Here is a 19,661-nt window from a genome sequence, read left to right as displayed (position 1 = left end):
CCACTGGAATAATGTCAACAGTGGGAAAAAAAAGATCAAGCAAAAAAAGAATAAAAACATTGCAAAATTCAGTGCTCAGTTAGTTACCCTTTTCTTCACTACTTAATTTGGCTCACGTTTCCTACGCACGTTTAGAAACTCCATCACTATCAGACTGACTTTAAGAGAAAGTTGGACTTTTACTCAGAATCTGTAAGTTATATGATCAAATGTTCATTTTTAAGATCCTCTGATAAGTACCTTCTATTCTCATTTGCTTGCAAATCTTGCGTTACACCTTTGATATTTATAAACAAATATAAATGATCAGAAAAAAAAAGAACTGATGATATCTCACCAATAAAGCTGTTTCCAGAAAACTCTGAGGATGAAGAGAACATGACTGGTTTTACTGGCAGTACTTACGTTTACTGAGCTCTTATACTATTCCACATCTACCAGCAGAAGGAAAGTGGAAGTTATACAACTCGGTAGAGAAATGGAGCAAGATGTTTGCTTTGTTTTAAGATACAGTGCTCTAGCATGTACCTATTTAGTGCACATCTGAACTGCAGACTGTGGTGCAGTAGTGGATTTCCTAACATAGGTAAGGATGTTTACCTGAGTTTATCTAGCTTCTGCTGGCACTCAGGAACTGAAAGCTGTGGCGCTCACATATGGTGGCTTTTGCAAAACACCATGAGGTTAAAGAAATGTTGACAAAGAGCATGGGGAAATGCTGAAGCACTCCATGATTCCTTCACCTCAGTCTTTACTGATAAGCCTGATCTTCAGGAATTCTATGTCCCTGAGAATTGTGGGAAAGTCCAGATCAAGAAAAAGTCAATGAAGGAGGATCAGGCTACAGAGCATTTAAAAAAACTGGACACAGATCAGTCCATGGGACTGTGTGGGATGTACCCACAAGTGCTGAGGGAGCTGGCTGATGGCATTGTGAAGCCATTCTGAATTATCTTTGAAAGATCACAGCGGGGAGAAAAACAGCCACTCCTATCTTCAAGAAGAACAAGGAGGAGGATCTGGGAATTACAGGCTGGCCAGCCTTACCTCAAAGCCTGGAGCAAATTCTCCTGGAAGCCATTTTCAGATGTGAAGAACAGGAAGTTGATTGGGGGTAGTCAGCATGGATTTATGAAGGGGAAATAATTCCTGACCACCCTGATAGCCTTCTAGGATGACTTGGCTGGCTTCATGGATGAGGGGAGAGCAGTGGATGTTGTTTATCTCAACTTTAGCAATGCTTTTGACATTGTCTCTCACAACACCCTCATAAACAAACTGTTGGAGCAGACTAGCTAAATGGACAGTGAGGTACATGGAAAACTATCTGAACTGCCGTGCTTGAAGGGCTGTGATCAGCAGCACAAAGTCCAGTTGGAGCCCAGGCACTACTGGTGTACTGCAGAGGTTGATACTGGGCCAACACTGTTTATAATGATCTTTAATTACCTGGATGATGGGACAGAGTGTACTTTCAACAAATTTGCAGGAGATAGAAGACTGGGAGGAATAGTTGATGCCCCAGAGGGTTGTGCTGTCATTCAGAGGGATTTGGACAGACTGCAGAAATGGACAAACAGGAGCCTCATAATGTTCAGAAAGGGGGAATGCAGTCCTGCACCTGGGAAGGAACCGTCCCAGGCACCAGTACAGAATGGGAGATGACCAACTAGAAGGCAACTTTGCAGAAAAGGCTGTGGGAGTCCTGGTGAACATGAAGTTGAACATGAGCCAGCAATGTGTCCTTGCAGCAAAGAATGCGGGCAGCCTCCTGGGCTGTATTAGGCAAAGCACTGCCAGCAGATTGAGGGAAGGGATTCTTTCCTCTGCTCAGCTCTGACAAGACACATGGGGAGTGCTGGGCACAACTTTGGCCTCCGGAGTACAAGAGAGACATGGACTTACTGGTGAGGGCCCAGCAAAGAGTTACGAAGGCGATTAAAGGACTGGAGGATCTGTCATACAAGAAAAGGCTGAAATTGCAGAGGCTGCTCAGCCTGGAGAAGATTCAGAGGGATCTTATCCATCTGTGTAAATATGTAATGGGGGATAAGTAGAGAAGATGGAGCCAGATTCTTCTCAGTGGTGCTCAGTAACAGGACAAGAGGCAGTGGGCACAAACTGAAACGTAGGATATTTCACTTAAACATAAGAAAAACCTTTTACTGTGGGGTTGACTGAGCACTGGCACAAGTTGCCCAGAGAAGCTGTGGAGTCTCCATCCCTGGAGATATTCAAAACCTGACAGGGCATGGTCTTGAGCAACCTGTGCTATGTGAACTAGATGGACTGGTGGGACTACATGATCTCCAGAGGTTCCTTCCAAATTCAGTGACTGTGTTTGTTTAGATATAGAGAAATATGTTGGTCAAGCTGCCTAGCTAGTAGAAATATCATCAAGTAAAAAGGAAAAAAAAATATACTATGGAAGGAGAATAGCAGACTATTTAGCTTGTTTTAGCTTGCTGTTGAAAGTGAAAATACATTTGCAACATAAAAAGCAAGTGTTTTTTTTAAAAACAGTTGTTGCAAAAACTGAGTTGAACAACATATTTCATTGGAATTTAACAGCCCCCAAACATATTACTGTTGTATTTTTTCTTCTTAGCAAAACCAACATGTTTGCTCCCTGAAAGGTGGGTGATCTAGCACTCAGGAAGCTTATAGTGTACTGGGATTCACGGGGAACATTACTTTATCTTTCCATTTTAAAAAAAAAAGAACACTGGATTTTTTTTTATATAAGGAAAATTATGTGATTAAAAAGAATGAGAAAAGAGAGAGAAGAAAGTACTTGATACTCAATGCTTGTATTAACTTTTGTGTCACTGAAATTCAGGCATTTAGCATTAATCCTTTTTGATTCAGTTGAGAACACCTGTTTATATGATCACGCCTAAAAAATCCAGGAGGCTAATAGACAACTAATTAAATATTAAATCCCCATTCATTCTTCTACACGTCAGTGACTGCTAAATAGCGGGAAAGAATGTGGGAGGCAAGAGATTGCAAATAGCTGTTTAATGAAAGCTATGTCAAGCCAGGCCAGATATTGCTGAAATATTTCTTTATGGCAAGGCAGACATCTCCAGATCAGGTGCGTGAAGAACTGCTTGTCTAAGTCCTTTCTCAGTGGACTGGAGTCAATGTGAAAAGTGGCCGTTGCTGGGAATTTCAGTGCAAGCCACTGCATACAGAGTAGAATAGCTGTGGAGAGATAATATGTCAATTTTAAGTCAGAGAGGGAAGGGAGGGGAGGGTGGTTGCAATGCTAAAGCATATTCTGTGCTGGTACTGTGGATAAAGAAAAAGCTGTTACATTCATACTCTCACTCAACTTTTCTCATAAATCCTTAAATGCAAGGATGTAGTTCTGCGTATTTATAAAACAATTTCCAATTAAACTAGGTTAACCAAATTAATATTTTGCTTTTGATCGATATTTACATGATCTGTTTGGGAAAACTCACTTTCTACTTGTTTTCAGCCGCGTCTGTACCAGATTGTACGGAGGCTGAGGGATCTGTACTTTTGTTTCAATATATATTGCAACATTTTTATTGCATTCCACAGGTCCTCCAGTAAACGTTACTTGCAATATTTTTATCAACAGTTTTGGATCAGTCACAGAAACCACAATGGTAAGTGCTACGATGCCATTGGCAAGAGAACAACAATACTTAATACATGTCATGAACACAACCTGTCAATTTTTCTATTTATTGTTCAACTTGTAGGTCCTCCTGTAAATGTTACCTGCAACATATTTATCAACAGCTTTGGTTCAATAGCAGAAACTACAATGGTGAGTGGGACTGGTCATTGAAGCCATCTTGTGAAGGAGTGGCATGTGACATAGAATAGAGATGCTCAGGATGTGGGGACATTTACAAAGTTGTTAAGCTACTAAAAACCTACTAGCTCAATTAAAATAAAAGCAATATAAAATAAACTATATAAAGAGATATATAAGTTATTAAACTCAACTATCAAGTCTAAACATGCATCTACAGTGACTGCACCATAGCCTGTAGTGACTGTGATGGCAGCAAATACAGGTGTGTGCAAACCAGCTTTCTCTGGATTCATTAGCACTGAAGAGGCAGAAGACTGGTTCGAGCTCAGCTGTGGGACTCCCTGCCAAGTAGTCCATATCTTAAGTGGGTCTTACACAACGTGCTGAATTATCTGCTGCTACAGACCGTACTGCAGAGCTACCAGAACGGTCTCATTTAACTTAGCTAAATCTCTGTGACTTGCAACCACATCAGTAACTGGAGTGAATGCGTAACTTGAGTCAAACACATAACTAAAACACATAGCTATAAGGAGATTTGGGTATTTTGAGGGTTAAATTGGTAGTAGGAAATTGTGGGATTCCAGCTGAAATGTGTATTTTGACTGAATTCAAAGAATAATATTAGTCAGAAAAAACCAAGGCCAAAATTAAAATCTTGGAGTTTTAATTTTGATACATATAAAAAGGAGGAGTTCAATTTTCTGTTTCAAAATGAGATTTTTCTTTTAAAAATTGCAAAAATTTTGGATTAACAAAGTCAAGCTAAAAAAGTTGAAAGGAAAGTCTTAGACTAACTTTTTTTCTTTTTTAGTCTGGAATTGAATTTTATTTTTTTTTCAGTACTTGCTAAGAAAAACAAAAATATCTTTTCTGAGTCTGTTTAAAAAGGTGCTGAGATTTTAAATTTTCTTTTTCAAACAATGAACAAAAAAGATCAGTTATTTATTCAAGCATACATAGACCTGACTACTGGTGTTAGTCCAGACAGAATTTTTATGGCTTTCTTATAATAATATGATCAACTCATAGTAGTTTTCAGGTGCTCATATACAAGATGTGGGTTAATCCATTCTAGAAAGAGTCTCATGACAAATCTCAGCTTGCCTTTGAACTCTTCAAGTCACTGCTGCCACAAAATAAAATAAAAATGGGTGTTCTCCTCTTCATTGAAATTTTGCAAGAGCTGTTCTTATTGCCTCAGGACACTATGGACAGCTATGGCCACTTTTGAAGGAATTGCAATGTAATTTCATAACTCTTTTTTTCTGAGGATTCCTACATAGTGTCCAGATCTTTCTGTATTTGCTGAAGCCAGAGGCAATAAAGGTGCTTAGCATACTGTAGGACTGAGTTCACAGTAGCTAAAAGTGAGCTTGCTACTCATAAAAGGACTTAAGGTATACAAAAGAACAGCTTGTTAATAAAATGGGATGGATACTGCCTTGCAATCCTTGCATTATGAAGGAAGAGCAGATATTTAGCCCAATTTAATTATTTTATTTGATATTCAAATACTTCATTTAAATTCAATTGGAATTCATACCATCATTTTAGAAAGTGTTTCCTAAGGTATGTAGGAGCATAAATCTTCTGCTTCTAAATATTTTTATTTTAACGACCACCCTATTATTAATGTTTTCTAGAGATAGAAGGCAAGTTATTGCTAGGGCGGGTTGCTTTCTTAAATAGTGTGGGAAAGACTCTTCTATAAATGAGAAGCTATAACATACAGAGCTATAAAATAAACAGGTAAGTTAATGCTTCAGAGTATGTATCTGTAATAATTTTAAACACCTTAAAAAAACCTAAAGTTAAAAATGGCAGGAAAAACATATCTTGATGTAACATAATTATCAGCAGACTTAATTTTCAGTTTTTGATAACATCATTAGTTTTCCTGTTTTAAAGTTTAAAGCTAACTATGAGTGTAACCTTTTTTAGACAGCCAGGTCTGTTGATCCTAGCATGTAGAGGCATCAGCATAGCATTAAATAGCAAAAATTCTGCACTGGCTTTACAAGATGGCATTCAATGAAAATATTTGCACGACCTGATGCTGATTGCATTAATTAGACTCTTTCATTGCTTTGATTAAATCCCCTCATTACATTTTGCCGTCTATCAAATATGTTAATGTGCACCTTTCCAATGTTCATTAACACATTCTGCTGAAAACAGCTAAACATTCAAGTGGATGAAAACAAAGACTATTGGCTTTCTTATTTTGCTTTGTTCATAGTATCTGCCAAAACTGTGGAAAGAGTTCTACTTAGATGCTGTTCAATGGTTTGATATTGATTTTCTTAATGTTGTCACTTCTCTAATAACTAGTGTGTCTAGTTTTAGGATGTTTTAAAATTGCTCTGAGAGGCAGATATCAATTACTGTTCCATCTACTTTGCCTTTCTGAAATAGATATAAACGTGGTAAAAATGTTGGCATCTGTTGTGATAAATAATGATTTTTGTTTGACTCCTAGGATTCATTTTTCCCTATAAAATGCTCTTGATGGTTTTGACACAAAACTAAAAGATTAATTTAAAAGCCTGGATTGTAAATTCAACAGGGACACTCCTGTCTCAGAAGACAGGACTGCTGAGTGAAACCATGTATATGCACTGAAGGGACATTGTCGGAATATAACTTGGATGATCAACAGTAGCTCATTGGAAACTTAGGAGATGAAAACTTGTTTAGAGAAGCTTTCAGTAGGAGAAATGAACATGACAAACAGAATTGCAGGCCTAGACCTACTAAATTCATTAGGCCATTAGCAGGAGTAGCTTCTGTTTTCTGATGATGACACCTGGGTGAAATTCATCCCTGTGTGGAAAGCTGGCACAACTCTTATGTCCAGCGTATTCTTCTAAAAGGTAAAACCCTTCATTCAGAAATAAAACTGAATTTTGTCCTGGCTCTTTCCAAATGGATGAATTCCATAGAGTCTTCATGACTTTTTTTTTCCAAAAATATAGGAAAACAAAATGCTTATTTATTAGTCTTTCTGCACTATAATATAAATATGGGACGGTATCACAACTGATTTTTTTTTTCTTCAAAAGAAATAGTTTTCTTCCATACTAGAATGATGTATATTATACCAAAATAAAAATAGTTTAGAAGGCCAGATCAGAGTCAAGATGGAATTGCTGGAAATTTTCTTTATTGATTTGCTTGCCTTTCATTTGAGCCCTAACTTGCAAAGAAAGAGAAAAAGACGCTTCTCAGAAACTTCTTTGAATAAAGCAGTTATGCCAGTAAGTTCTGTATCTATTTTTGGAAGCATTCACACATGCAGTATTCAGCAGAAAATTCACCGTACAGCATGACTGCAGTTGAGTATCACAGATGAGTAATCTACATCAGGCTGGGCAGAGTCCCAAAGAAATTCAGATGTTCAGTGTTGCTAATGACCAGGATTTTTTAGCTATCAGCTGTAGAAGAAGCTACAAGCAGTTTGTACATTGACGAGCTAATTGTTAATTACAGAAATGAATAACTGTGAGGACATTATTATTGCTGTTATGCCCTATAATCAATGACTGACACTATGCAGCAAGTTCTGTGTTGGGGTAAATGCCTCAAACTCCAGTGGTGTTTTGAGTACTTATGTTAGCAGAAAAATTTGCCATTCCTTTTAACATTTTAGAAGCAATGAAGCTTGGCTGCGGCTGGCTGTATGATATTATCCTACCACTAGAAAAAAAAAATTACAAATCATCTTGCTAGCTCCTGATTAATTCACATGTCTAGTTTTAACTGCACAAGAGACTCCCACTGAAGCCATTTGCGATGCCTTGCGTGCTTAGGCACATAGGTAACCCAGTGCTTTTCTGTTGCATGGCCTTGAAATAGATGATTCAACCATAACTTTTCAGTTGGCATTCATATTTAGGATTCGGAGACAGAGTAGTCTCTTTGGCAAGCCCCTCCTACACATGAAAAGCCAGCTAAATCTGCTGTTTGCCTCGGACATCCAACTCAACACTTGGGCGATCAATGCAGTTGGAGGGGAAGACGAGAGGAACGTTAAGATCTAAGATGACTGTCAGTTCAGCGACAAAAACTAGGACTGATAATGGGGTGGGGCTCCCCAACGCTCCCCTGGCACAGCAGTGCCTGAGGCCAAAGGGACCCAGAGCTTTGCTGAAGCTCTGAGAAGTGAACCTGGTGGCCATGAATTTGCTGAAAGACCAGTTCTCCCTAGATTCCTATAGCAAAAACTAAGCATATCTGTGCATGGAGTCCCAGAATCTTCAGATAAATCTACTAAAACTAATCAGATGAATATTCCTTTAGTATGTTAGTATTACTCTCGTCTTACGGCTTAAGAACAGAGGAAAACTGTGTATCTGAGTTGCCTTGAGCTATTGCTGGCATCAGTGTTGCAGCTGAGGTTGAATCTTCAGGTCCACACTAGTTATTCAGAGCAGTGGTGCTGTCAGAAAGGATTTGTGGAGCAGGTGTACTCGTGGTCGTGTAGGAGTGCATTACTACAGTCCACCCCCTTGTACCCTCAGGAACTTGCAAAATACACACTGTAGTCTGCCTGAGCTCCCTGTTGTGATACCATTCTCAGGAGAATTTTTCTTCAGAAGATAGTTACAATGTTAGCACAGGAAAAGTAAATTCAAAATTCTGCACATGATTAGTTCTGACTGTGTAAACACACATCCCTCCCAGCTGCTTATACTGCAAGCGTAGGAGAAAAAAAAAAGATGGTTTTGTGATGTCCATGTTACATTATATTTCCATTTTTATTTCTTATTAAAATATCTATACATATAAATAAACATATATATGCAAAGCCTATGAGACATAAACAAAGGTTTCAGTGCTGGTTTTCTTCTAACAGCACAGCGCTCAAAGAGAGAGAGCATTTCTAAGTGTATCAGTGTGATGGCTTTAATAGATTTATGAAGATACATATTGAAAAAGATGGTGTAATCCTGTTGGTATTATTTATGCTTTTGGTATAATATATATCATCATATGCAAGGCAAGCTCTTCTATGAATAAAAATTTTTCAAACTGATTTTTTTACCTAAATCACCGACTACTGAAAAAGCAGTAGAAATGAAAGCACATTTATTTTGAGATATTTCTAAACTATTTACTGATTTGACAGATTTACAATTTCTATGTCATGAGGGGAAAAATCCCTCTACTTTCCATAGACTTTGTGATATATCTTATTTCAAAGAAAAATTAAAGGCAGTTGCGCAACTAATTGTAGCAATTTTATTCTGCCAGCAGTTGCTGATGACAGCTCCTACCTTCTTTTCTGCAGAATGAAAATCAAGTGCTTTACTGGCTTTGTAACCAAAACTGTCCCATATAAACTCATAAGACACTTTCAGTTTCTAAGACTAAGAAACAAGGGAAAGTATGCTTAGGGTTAGTGTATCCTCACAAGATAGAATGACATTTTATAAGCTCAGAACTGCAGGTAGCTATCTGATCTTTAACTGTATGAAACAACACCATCATAAAAAGTACAGCAACTTGTGAAAAACAGATACAGGCTTTTGTAAGTATCTTTTATAAATGTGCTATTCTTGAGACCTCTCTCATGTCTATCTTGCTCTGATTAGTAGGCATTCCTGTTTTGACTCACATTCACCCAACAGCAAATTAAAATTATAGAGAAAGCAAGAAAAATCATGTTTCTAGTGAGATCACAAAACATCATCCCATAGGGTTCAAAAACTGCATCAGTTTGAAGGTCAGAAATACTCAGTCAGGGCAGGGACACACCTCATCACCAACCTACAGAATGAAGGGTGGCCAATGCTGAAGCTTGGAGGGGCTCATTCGCAGAGACGGCATAATGGGCAAGCTGCTTTTTGCAGCTCTAAGCAGACTGAGAATATTTATTTACATTGCAAGTATGATAAGTTCTTTAGACTGTGCAGTTCAGTGGCACAGCTAAACCCAGGTCAACTCATGTATTTTCCAATTCAAAAGCTCAGTGCTGCCATTTTAACGTACTGCAACTACCATAAAGCAAATCCTAAATGTGAGGGTTTTGTACAGTTGGCAGAGTTATTTGATAACATATTCCATTGGATAATATAATAAATATAAATATGATTAAATGCTTTCCTTTTAAAGGAAGAGCAGATGTATTCCTAATAAATTGTTCACAAGCAAGTTGAATGAAGTACTTTTTTTGCAAATACGCTATAATAACACAGAAACCTAGGGGAGATGAAGCTCTTATTTGCTGACTTTGGAAATTCAGGATAAGGAGAATAAGTATTAACATCTTTCCATTCCCTCCAGAGAGTTCAGACCTTAAAGGCTCTTTTCACAGTCCCCTTTAATAGCCAGTTCTTGACACAGCATTAATGTTGGTTCTAAATGAACCTCTAAATAATTGCTACCTTTCCCAGTTGTGACTAGCAGACCACTGAGCAGAAGAATGCAATTAGAACAATTTTAATGGGATGCAGAGAGAGAGGAGTGAATGAAGGAACATACAGAGAAAAGCATACAGTAGATAGAAAAAGGACACAAACAGTAAATAAGAAGTGCTGATATAATTTCTTCTGTACAAATCTGGCTTCATTGGAATTAGCAACTATTCATGAGAACATTAGAAATAATTGTTTTACAAATTGGAAGCAATTTATTTAAATTAGTAGTTTTATAGAATCTTTGTTAAAATTTTATGCATCTAGCTGCAATGCTTTTTGACTTTCAGAGTACCTCTGAGTTAATCCACAGCATTTGAAAGAGGGTTATATTTAATATTGGATATTGGAGGTTGTAGTTAATATTTTTTTCACCACTGAAGTAATTTTGATTTGGAAAATGTACCAGTTGTATTTGTTTGGTTCAATACAACATTTAGACTGCTCTATTTTCAAACAGCAAATCTTATTTTCAAAGGATAACATAAACATTTGCTGTAATGCTGGTACTGTAGTAAATCTAAAAGCATAAAGAAAGCTAAAGTGGGCTTCCAATTTTGGTAAATGGCTCAGTAACCTTTTCACATGGCATTTCTGTAGGACTACAGGGTGAACATTTTTTTGAGACAGCAGTGGAACGACTCACGTCTGGCTTACAGTGAATATCCAGATGATTCCCTGGATTTGGATCCCTCTATGTTGGACTCTATTTGGAAGCCGGATTTATTCTTTGCCAATGAGAAGGGAGCAAACTTCCATGATGTCACAACAGACAACAAGTTGCTGAGGATTTCTAAAACTGGGAAAGTGTTGTACAGTATCAGGTAAACCAGTTCTCTTCATTTTTTGTCTCTTCATCACCTTCTTCCCTCTCACTCCGTATTATTCTGGATGTAACTATGCTTACAGAACATAATGTAGATATTTAATTTTTTGTTGTCCCTCATGTACAACTGAAATGAGACTTAATCATAGCAGAGTAGAAGGAAAATTTGCCAATGTTAGTTTGCTAAGCTTTTACTTTTTGCAAAATAGTCCGTAAGTGGCCCAGCCGTACTTCCCTAGTCTTGTTGGAAACTTGAGGCTGTCTAAAACTTTAACGGTACGCCTCAGTAATTCGCATTAGCATTAGCTCAAGTCACTCCTCTTACAAAGAGTGGAAATCAACTCCTCAGTAGTTTGTGGTTGCAATTTAAAAAGTAAAAGGGAATAGTTTTTTAAATTACTTCTCAACACCTTAAGTAAGAACATGCTTGAAATGCAATAAACTTGACATGCAAGTCACTGGGTAATTGGATGTATCCATTCACATTTTAAAAAATTTGGAATTATGGAAAGCATTTTTTAATACTAAGTGCATTGAAGTGTGTGTCTTGTAACTGGATTTAGGCTGAATTAATAAACAGTGACAAAACATGATTTGATATGACCCGATGGAATGGGACATACGCAGAGAATCAGAATTACATTGTGCAGGCATAAACAGCAGCAAGTCTATTTGACACTCAGCTTACTGTGCACCATTAATTGCTTAATATAGGTAACCAAAGATGCAGAACACTGCATTATTGCTCTTACAATTCTTTTTAAAAAAGTAGTTGCTGTTTTTTATTTGTTCCTGGGAATGCTTCTCAGCTTTTGCCTTTCTTGCTTGGTTGAAAGTAAACGTGACAGTATTTGTTTAACAGGCTATTTAGTGAATTTACTCATCTGTAAGGAAGATTAGTTTAGAAGGCTGTTGTTTCTGACTGGGCATTCTATTTGCTACCTGCGTTTTCATTAAGGAATTTTTATTGATTCAGGTTCAGAACAATTGTATTCTTTAGGATGCTAAAAAAATAAGTAATAACAGGGCACTTCCTCAATTTACTTATTTCTCATGGAAATTCCTTGATTATACCCCACTAATATTTGGATGGATTAAGCAGCATGGAACATAAATGTTTATTGAGCAAGCTTTCAAATTGGTGTACCTGAACAGTGTGAGAAAAATAACAGGATACAAGGATGAAACTAGCAGTAGCGAAGAGATAAATATTCTGTCACTTACAAATATTGCTTGTTTCACCCTGGGAAAAAAGTGAATGCATCTATTTGTTTGAATGACATCAGACACCATCTCATTGCAGGCAACAGTGCAGTTGTGAATGCAGATGGATAATTTTCCTGACATTTGTCCATGCAGGAAAAGCAATGTTTTGAGCTGTCACATCACATTTGTAAAATTCCCACACCTACATGCAAATTAATCTGATGCAGAATAAGCAGTATTCCAATAGAGTACTAAGCACAATTTGTTGTTTTTCATTTTTATTTCACGGCAGTAACAGAGGCTTACTTGGTGCCTCTAACATGGCATGTAATTTTTTAGTACTTCACAGTGAAGAAAACTTTCCAGAGTATGGAAACTTGAAGTCAGAAGTTATTAGAAATACTTGTCTTTATTCTTCAGATACTGGGCTAGATGCATCTGTGTGTTGCCAGTTGCTTTTAGTTGCGCTATGTGGAAAGAAAACAAGAATATTTTGGTGATTGTTTTCAGCACTTTGAGAATGTTATAATACTGCTATTTTCAATACTGCACGCACCTCATTTAGCCTGACATCATGATATTAAACACTTAGTATTTAGTGTGGTGTAGATGTTTAAAGCACTTTACAAAGATGTCTGAAGAGTAGTGGTGTAGGCTGTTTTGTCATACCTCCAAACTTAATAAAATAATATAAAGTTAATCTCACATAAATATAAGCTACTCTTTGCATAAAATACATTTAGAGCTGTTCCTGGAAAATAATGAGTCGGAAGCAAGGTGTGTGTGTTATACAAGATGGTATTCCTCTTTCCTATGTACTGTACGGAATACATGGAAATGTGCTTCAGAGGAGCCACAACCGGTTTATGCTGTTAAAGGCTCTCAGAGGCCAATCCTGCCTGTTCTGAAAAGGAACTTCGAAAGTCACCTGGGACTAGAGCTCCTGGTCCATATTTTACTAAAACAAGACATCAAGTGTCTTGTTTTAGTAAAACACAGGTGCTCGGATAAGTCACGGTGGGGTCGGTGAGGGTCTGGCCCATGTGTTAGCCTCACTGCAGTGCCTAGCCCTGGGAATTATCGCACCCCGTGGTAAGAACGAGGCGCTTTGTCGTTTTCTCAGCAAGGGACAAGCCGTCCTGCATTTTCTGGTGATGGCTAGCATGATGTAGATTTCTGTCATAGTTTACCTTACAATAATTCGTTACGATGCTCCTGCTTGCAGACTCTGAGATCTATATTTAATTCTCTGGGATCTGTTATAGAAAATAAAGGCAGAGTTGTTGATGGTTGATGTACCCACCTATGAATCATGTAAGTTTAGCAGTCTAAACATATTTTTAGATATTTGCTGCATGCTCAGATGACTACCTTGGTATTTGTTTTGATCTCAGATAGCAAGCTACATACATTGTATAGAGCCTGAGGCTCTGTAACTGGATAACTGGTCTAAACCTTTGGGTACTGCAGAGAGCACTAGAACTTTGTGGAGGAACCCAGCATTACTCAATATCGCACATATATCCTATTGCCACTAGAGATGTAACAATAGCCCTTAGAGCTGTGTGTCAGCAGTTACAGCAGTAATATTCAGAAAACGGCTACACTTGAGTCAATATCAGTCTCAGTTGCACTCTTTGAGCTTCAAAACAGTTAAATAGCTATAATTTTTATTTCAAAGCCCTCTGCAGAGAGCAGTCAACAAGAGCAGTTCGTTACAGCATCATTCAATAAAATTGAAGTTTGTATATATTTTCTATGCTCAAAAAACAATGAGTGTTAAAATCAGAACCCACATAATTTCACCTCCCAGAGGCTTGTGATTCATCTGCTCCCAACCTTTGAATGATCTCTGCATGGATTGGATTTTCTAGGGGGCTATGCAGTTGGAAAGAGTGGCAGCGCTCTGTGATGATACCAAGAATCATGTTCCTGGCAGTTGTAATCTATACGACACCTGGATTTTGCATTGTATACACTACTGCACTGATTTTACACTCCAGGGGCAGGGATCGTGCCTTCTCTGGCCCATTGTGGACATCTGGGACATCAGGAAAATGTTAAATAATCTCACAGGAGGCTTCACATTCTCTCTGAGCCACCCATTTGTGCTACCTGATTCCCACAAACTCATTTTAGGCTGCCAGCCAGCTCAGAATATTAGCATCTGCCAAAAAGCTTATTTTTAGCAAAGCAGTAGAAAGTGGAATAGTTTTATTTAAGGTTTGGGGATTTTTTTTTTTCTGCATTAATTATCTCCCTCTCCTTTTAATATTTTCAGTGCATCTCAGTGATATGAGCTGATGCAGAAAGTAGTATAACTCAACTGTAGTATTGATCCATGGCATTGAACCTAGAATACATTGATCTGGAAGGCAAAGGGGCTGTAAATTCTTATTTTTACCTGCTGCTCCAGAAAACACTCCCAATTGCCTGATAAGGTTTTTGAGCTGTACTCTGCATTGTAGTGCCAGTGCATTTAGTCAGAAAGAGTTACAAAACAGATTACTTCATATTTTTTAAATACGCAAAGATTTCATCATTTGACGAGAGAGTCAGTTGAAATTCTAGGGAGGAGATTTGAGCAAATTCAGAAATTACATTTCTCCCCTCATTTTTTTTTTATTTATTCCTGTTCAAAGAGCAATGAAATACCAAGGAATAATTTCCTCAAGTCTTTCAAAATATCTTTTTTTGTCTTTGTTTATCTTCACAGTGCAAGAAAAGTTACAATTATGTAGGCAGTTGGTTCTTTGCTATTTCAACTCTTGACCTAGGCTTAACTGTTAAATGTTATTATGGACAAAGGGAGAGTACCTCCTAGGGAGCATACTGTGCTCCTAGGGCACCATGAAACAGAGACGATGCAAGCTATTGTGTTGCTCTCTCTTTGTGGAGGTGAATGCTAGCCTCCCGTTCAGCGACAAGTGGCTGACAGGACGAGCTGGCACATTCAAAAGCCCTTGCATGCTTGTACAACCAGAGATGTATCTGAGAAAACAGCACACTTATTTGCAAGGCTGTCTCCCGTGCCAGCTGCCTTACTCAGGAGTTTCCAATATCAACTCTTCCTTGTGTGGCCATAGTGCTGAGGGACAGAGCACTGAGTCGACTTCCCCCTGCACCTCCACTGCTCCAAGCAGCCCTTTGGGTTATATTATGAGTTGTGATTACCATGTCCCTCACATAAATCACCAGGAGTAATCTACAGCACTTTTATAATTCAGCTTTTCTTAGTGAAACTTCTGTGGTTTGTAGTCTCCTTTGTAGCTGTGTTCTTTGCCCTGCGGGAAGGAAATAGAAAGTAGATTAAGGAAATATAGAAGTAACACTGGTAGTCCCTCTGCAATAGATTATTCATAGGGAAAGAAGTCTACTATCCTTCTGAAATATTTTATTTTTAAATAGATCTTTAGCGTGGCTACTACAGAATATGTTGCCATGTTACAGTAAAGTCAGGTGTGGGTTTTCTAAAACAATTTTGAGGTACAAACCTTATCAGCTAAACTATTATGAAGCTCCATTTACACCTGACAGCATTATTGTGTGTAAATAATCTGTGGCACTCACAGTCTAGCCTAACAGAGTGGTAGAAATGCTGTGTTCTACAGCTCTGTGTGCATCCTGTGCTTTAATTTGATGACTTCAATTTTATTTTACAATCTAATGTTGGGATTTAAGAGGATTTGGACTTTACTAGCAGCATTGTCTTTCCATGTGATGGATTAGCAGAGGGGGGAGCAGAGAGACTGTTATCATGATTGACATGGCTGTTTTCTATGTAGGAACCTCTCCCATCTCACACAATCATATTTATTACCTCAGCTCCTACCAGAATAATACCGACATGGACAAGGTGGGGATTTTCCCTTGGAAGTTAATCTCAATCTTTTTAATAGAAAATTATTTAGTTCTCCCATTAGCAAAACTGCACACTGTCCCATGCTCACTGCCCAGACTTTCCAGAAGCATAAAACTTCTTCATATACCTTAAAGTAACTTAAAAAACAACAACAACAAAAACTATTGAAGAATAATCAGTGCAGAAATGCTAACTGAAATAGAGCACATATATAAAGAAGTTTTGGGTTTCACAGCTATTCTATATTATAGGTAGAAGCCTTATGGACGTTATATAAATAGTGCTAGACTCACTTGACTTTATTAAACTACACAATGTCACTGGGAAACGGTGACTTCCCAAATTGTGGCTGTGTGCTATGTGAATGCAGCGAATTTGACAAATTTGTCTTCCCATGGGCATGATTGCCATAATAACAATGATTTGAGAGGCTAAAGAATTGCAGCCTTTTGTGGGGCAAGCAGCTGTTCTCATTATGGCTCAACCCAGTGTCCTTGGATTATCATTAGCTGCCCACATTTCACCCGTCCTTTTCCTTTCCTCCTTGCCTTTACTCCTGCTTCTCCTTCCACTCTCAGCTTCCTTCCTCTTGGGGTCTTTTAATTAAATGATGTGAGCTGCTTCTTACCCTTTGGGATGTTTCGGTAGCACTCTCTTAGCTGCACCCTCCCGTCACCCACTCTCTTCTTTCTCATTCCCTCTCAATCTACAAATCCAGAAGGAGGATTTAGCCCTGGGTTTCCAATAGTATTATGTTTTCTGTTGTATCTAAAGCACTTATTTTGCAGAGCAAATAATAAAAGCTACTAAATAAATAACAAAGCCTAATGTGGACACTTTGTTATGCAACTAGCATAGCTATTGTCAAAACCCTATTGATCATCCTGCTTAAGGAAAGAATAATTTACATTTTAATGACACAAAATTAGTTGCTTTTTGACTCCATAAGGCATTTAAAGCAAAGTAGGGATATGGACATTATACCTGAACATGTACTGCCTCATTTCTTCCTCCAATGCAGTGCACGTCTCCAGCTGACACACAAGAGCACTGGAGGTGAGGTGAATGCAAACACAACAGAAGAGCTGCTTAGACTGGAGGGCAATGCTGTCATGAGAACAAATGGCTCTGAACTGGTCATAAGTAAACTTAAAGTGAAAGTTACAAAGTTTCCAGCTATATACACGGTGAATTCCTAAACAAGATTCCAACAGAAATAAGGGGGGGGAATAAGCGGAATAAGGGAGGCAGGGGAATAGGACTAGCTATCATTAAATGAACGTTGATAATTTTTGAAAAGACATTAGGTGATGTGGCTATGTGTGATAGAAGACGATCAGATCTGATGGCCTTTCTATAGCCCTATATTCCTGTGTCTCCAATCAAAAGGAAGACTTCCTTCTAAGCAAAAAAGTGCAAAATGCTCCTGGAGACCACTGTGTATACATGAAGTTGTTCTTTGCTGACAGAATCAAAAAATACTGTCAGGTGGTTGCTTCTGGATGTCTACAGCAATGGGATAGTTGCACAGCCAACACACATGTCTGTGTACTTGCTCTCCTTTACAGGTAGTGGCAATGCCTGTCCTTGATTGCTAGGGACCAATCACTCCATTTACCTATTGAACTTTCACTGCAGCAATTAAAGGTTAGATCTAAAATGATGTAGGTGTGGGAATCTTTCTAAATGGTACAAAAAAAAAAAAAAGCATATTTTCCATGCTCCCAGGGATGAAGGTCTTTTGCCAATTGTATTGCAATATATGGCTTAGAACAGAGATGTCATCATGCCAGGAGGATAGCAACACCATATTAAACATACACTGCAGGAAAATTGAGATGGAAAATGACAGAGGAGAAAGGAGAGATGCAACACTGATCTTCATGGAAAGGAAACAGGTGGTCTCAGAATTTAACTGTTACATGAAATCATACTTGAGTTTAATTTCATAGATTTGCTTGAGCAATAATTGGAAAATCATTAGCTGGCAGCTCATGTGCTGGCATTGTGTATCTACAGACAATGATCGCATTACAATGAGAAGTGGGATGCCTGTAATGAGAAATCCACCACCTCACTCTGTGCCAGCTCTTGTGTTGTTAGGCAGTACATGAAGCAAAGCAAAGGGAGCGAGAACACACTCATAATCAGCAGTACGTGAAACTCCAGCCTACATCTCGCGTTTTGCCACAACAGAGAAGGCTCCACATCTCCTCTGAGCTCGACTTCAGTCTGTTCCCGTCTGACAGAAATGAAGCTGCAGAACACAACAAATATTAGAGAGGAATTCCAGGACTCCTCAAAAATAAGTGAAAAAGCAGACAGTTTGACTGTTCCATTTAACAGGACAAAGTCTGTAGACTGTGAAAATTACCAGAATTGACATTCAAAATGATGAGTCAGGTCTCTGAAAAAATAATGAGATGGACTACAAAATGAAAAGCCCTTTAAAAGAAGAATGTCACTGGGAATTTATTTTTTTCTTTTTTGTCTTCTGATACATGAACAGTGGATGTGCCCTTCTTTCAGGCAGAAATCACCCAAGAGAGGGGTTTGGGAGGAATAAAAGGAGATTTTAGATTCTTCTCCCTGTTTCAGTGCCACCAGCCTGAATGGCATTTGCTCCTGTGTCATGCGATGCTGTCATGGTTGCTGTGCAACTCTCTTCCCCTGCCAGTTTAATGAGGAACTTTGTCTGCTTGTGCTTAGGTAATATTTTAATGTTATTTCAGCAGCTATAAGGATCAGGATTTTAATCTTCCAAAGAAAAACGTACTGCTAAAATTGTTTTTGCCTTTATTGTCAGCTTGAAGCTTTAAGAAAAATACCAGAAATCTTGCAATTTATGATAGCATCTTTAGAATTGGCAATACTGAAAAAGAATTCTCACTTGTTTCACTAAACTCAACACTCTAGGCTTTGCACAGGTATAAGACTTTTCACAAAAATAGCACATAGCCAACGTTAGCTGTGACCATGCATGTACTACTTGTGCTCTGGTATTTGCAGCACAAAATCCTAGATTGTGGTCTCCTCTCCCAACAGCTGAACTGCAGATGGGTATAGCTTGAAAGAAAGAAGGAGTAAGAATAGAAATAAAATGTTATTTTTGATAACATGCCCACTCATGGTGAGGCATTTGTTGCTATTCATGCTTATGAGATAATGATGCTTTTTTTTTGGAGACAGACGGGACTTGTATCCTTATCTCCAGGACTATTTAAATTTCCAACAGTGCTTCCATACTTAATAAGACTGACCCTACATGTTTCTCATTAGAAAAAAAAACTGTGCGAGAAAGCTGTTGTTCTGTAGCCCACTCACAAACTGCCCCACTTGCAGGATAATAAATGAAAATTATATTCCCCTTGTTGTCAGACATCTCATATTGTGATCCACAGGCCCCTTCTCTTGTGGGATCAGCGTCCTCCTCCAGGACAAAGGCTATGACTGAGATCAAGGGAAATTTTGAGTGAGTCGCAACAGATCAGACTAAGGCATGACAGCCGCTTGTGAAGAAGTGGGTTCAAATACAGTTTAATAGTTGCTGCA

General features: G+C 38.2%; 1 protein-coding gene across 2 annotated transcripts in view; it reads left to right on the top strand.

Moving 5' to 3' along the window:
- GLRA2 (glycine receptor alpha 2) overlaps positions 1 to 19,661 on the top strand; it is a 133,348-nt gene that overhangs the window by 19,874 nt on the left and 93,813 nt on the right. For both annotated transcript variants that reach the window (XM_086740385.1, XM_086740377.1), the window contains exons 3-4: positions 3,574 to 3,641; positions 10,816 to 11,039. In XM_086740385.1, coding sequence (XP_086596511.1) covers positions 3,574 to 3,641; positions 10,816 to 11,039 — 292 coding nt within the window. The remainder of the gene's footprint in view (positions 1 to 3,573; positions 3,642 to 10,815; positions 11,040 to 19,661) is intronic.

The sequence above is a fragment of the Chlamydotis macqueenii genome, chromosome 1, assembly GCF_036417535.1.
Source record: "Chlamydotis macqueenii isolate bChlMac1 chromosome 1, bChlMac1.mat, whole genome shotgun sequence".
NCBI lineage: Eukaryota > Metazoa > Chordata > Aves > Otidiformes > Otididae > Chlamydotis > Chlamydotis macqueenii.
This window is presented reverse-complemented; position numbering and strand designations above follow the sequence as displayed.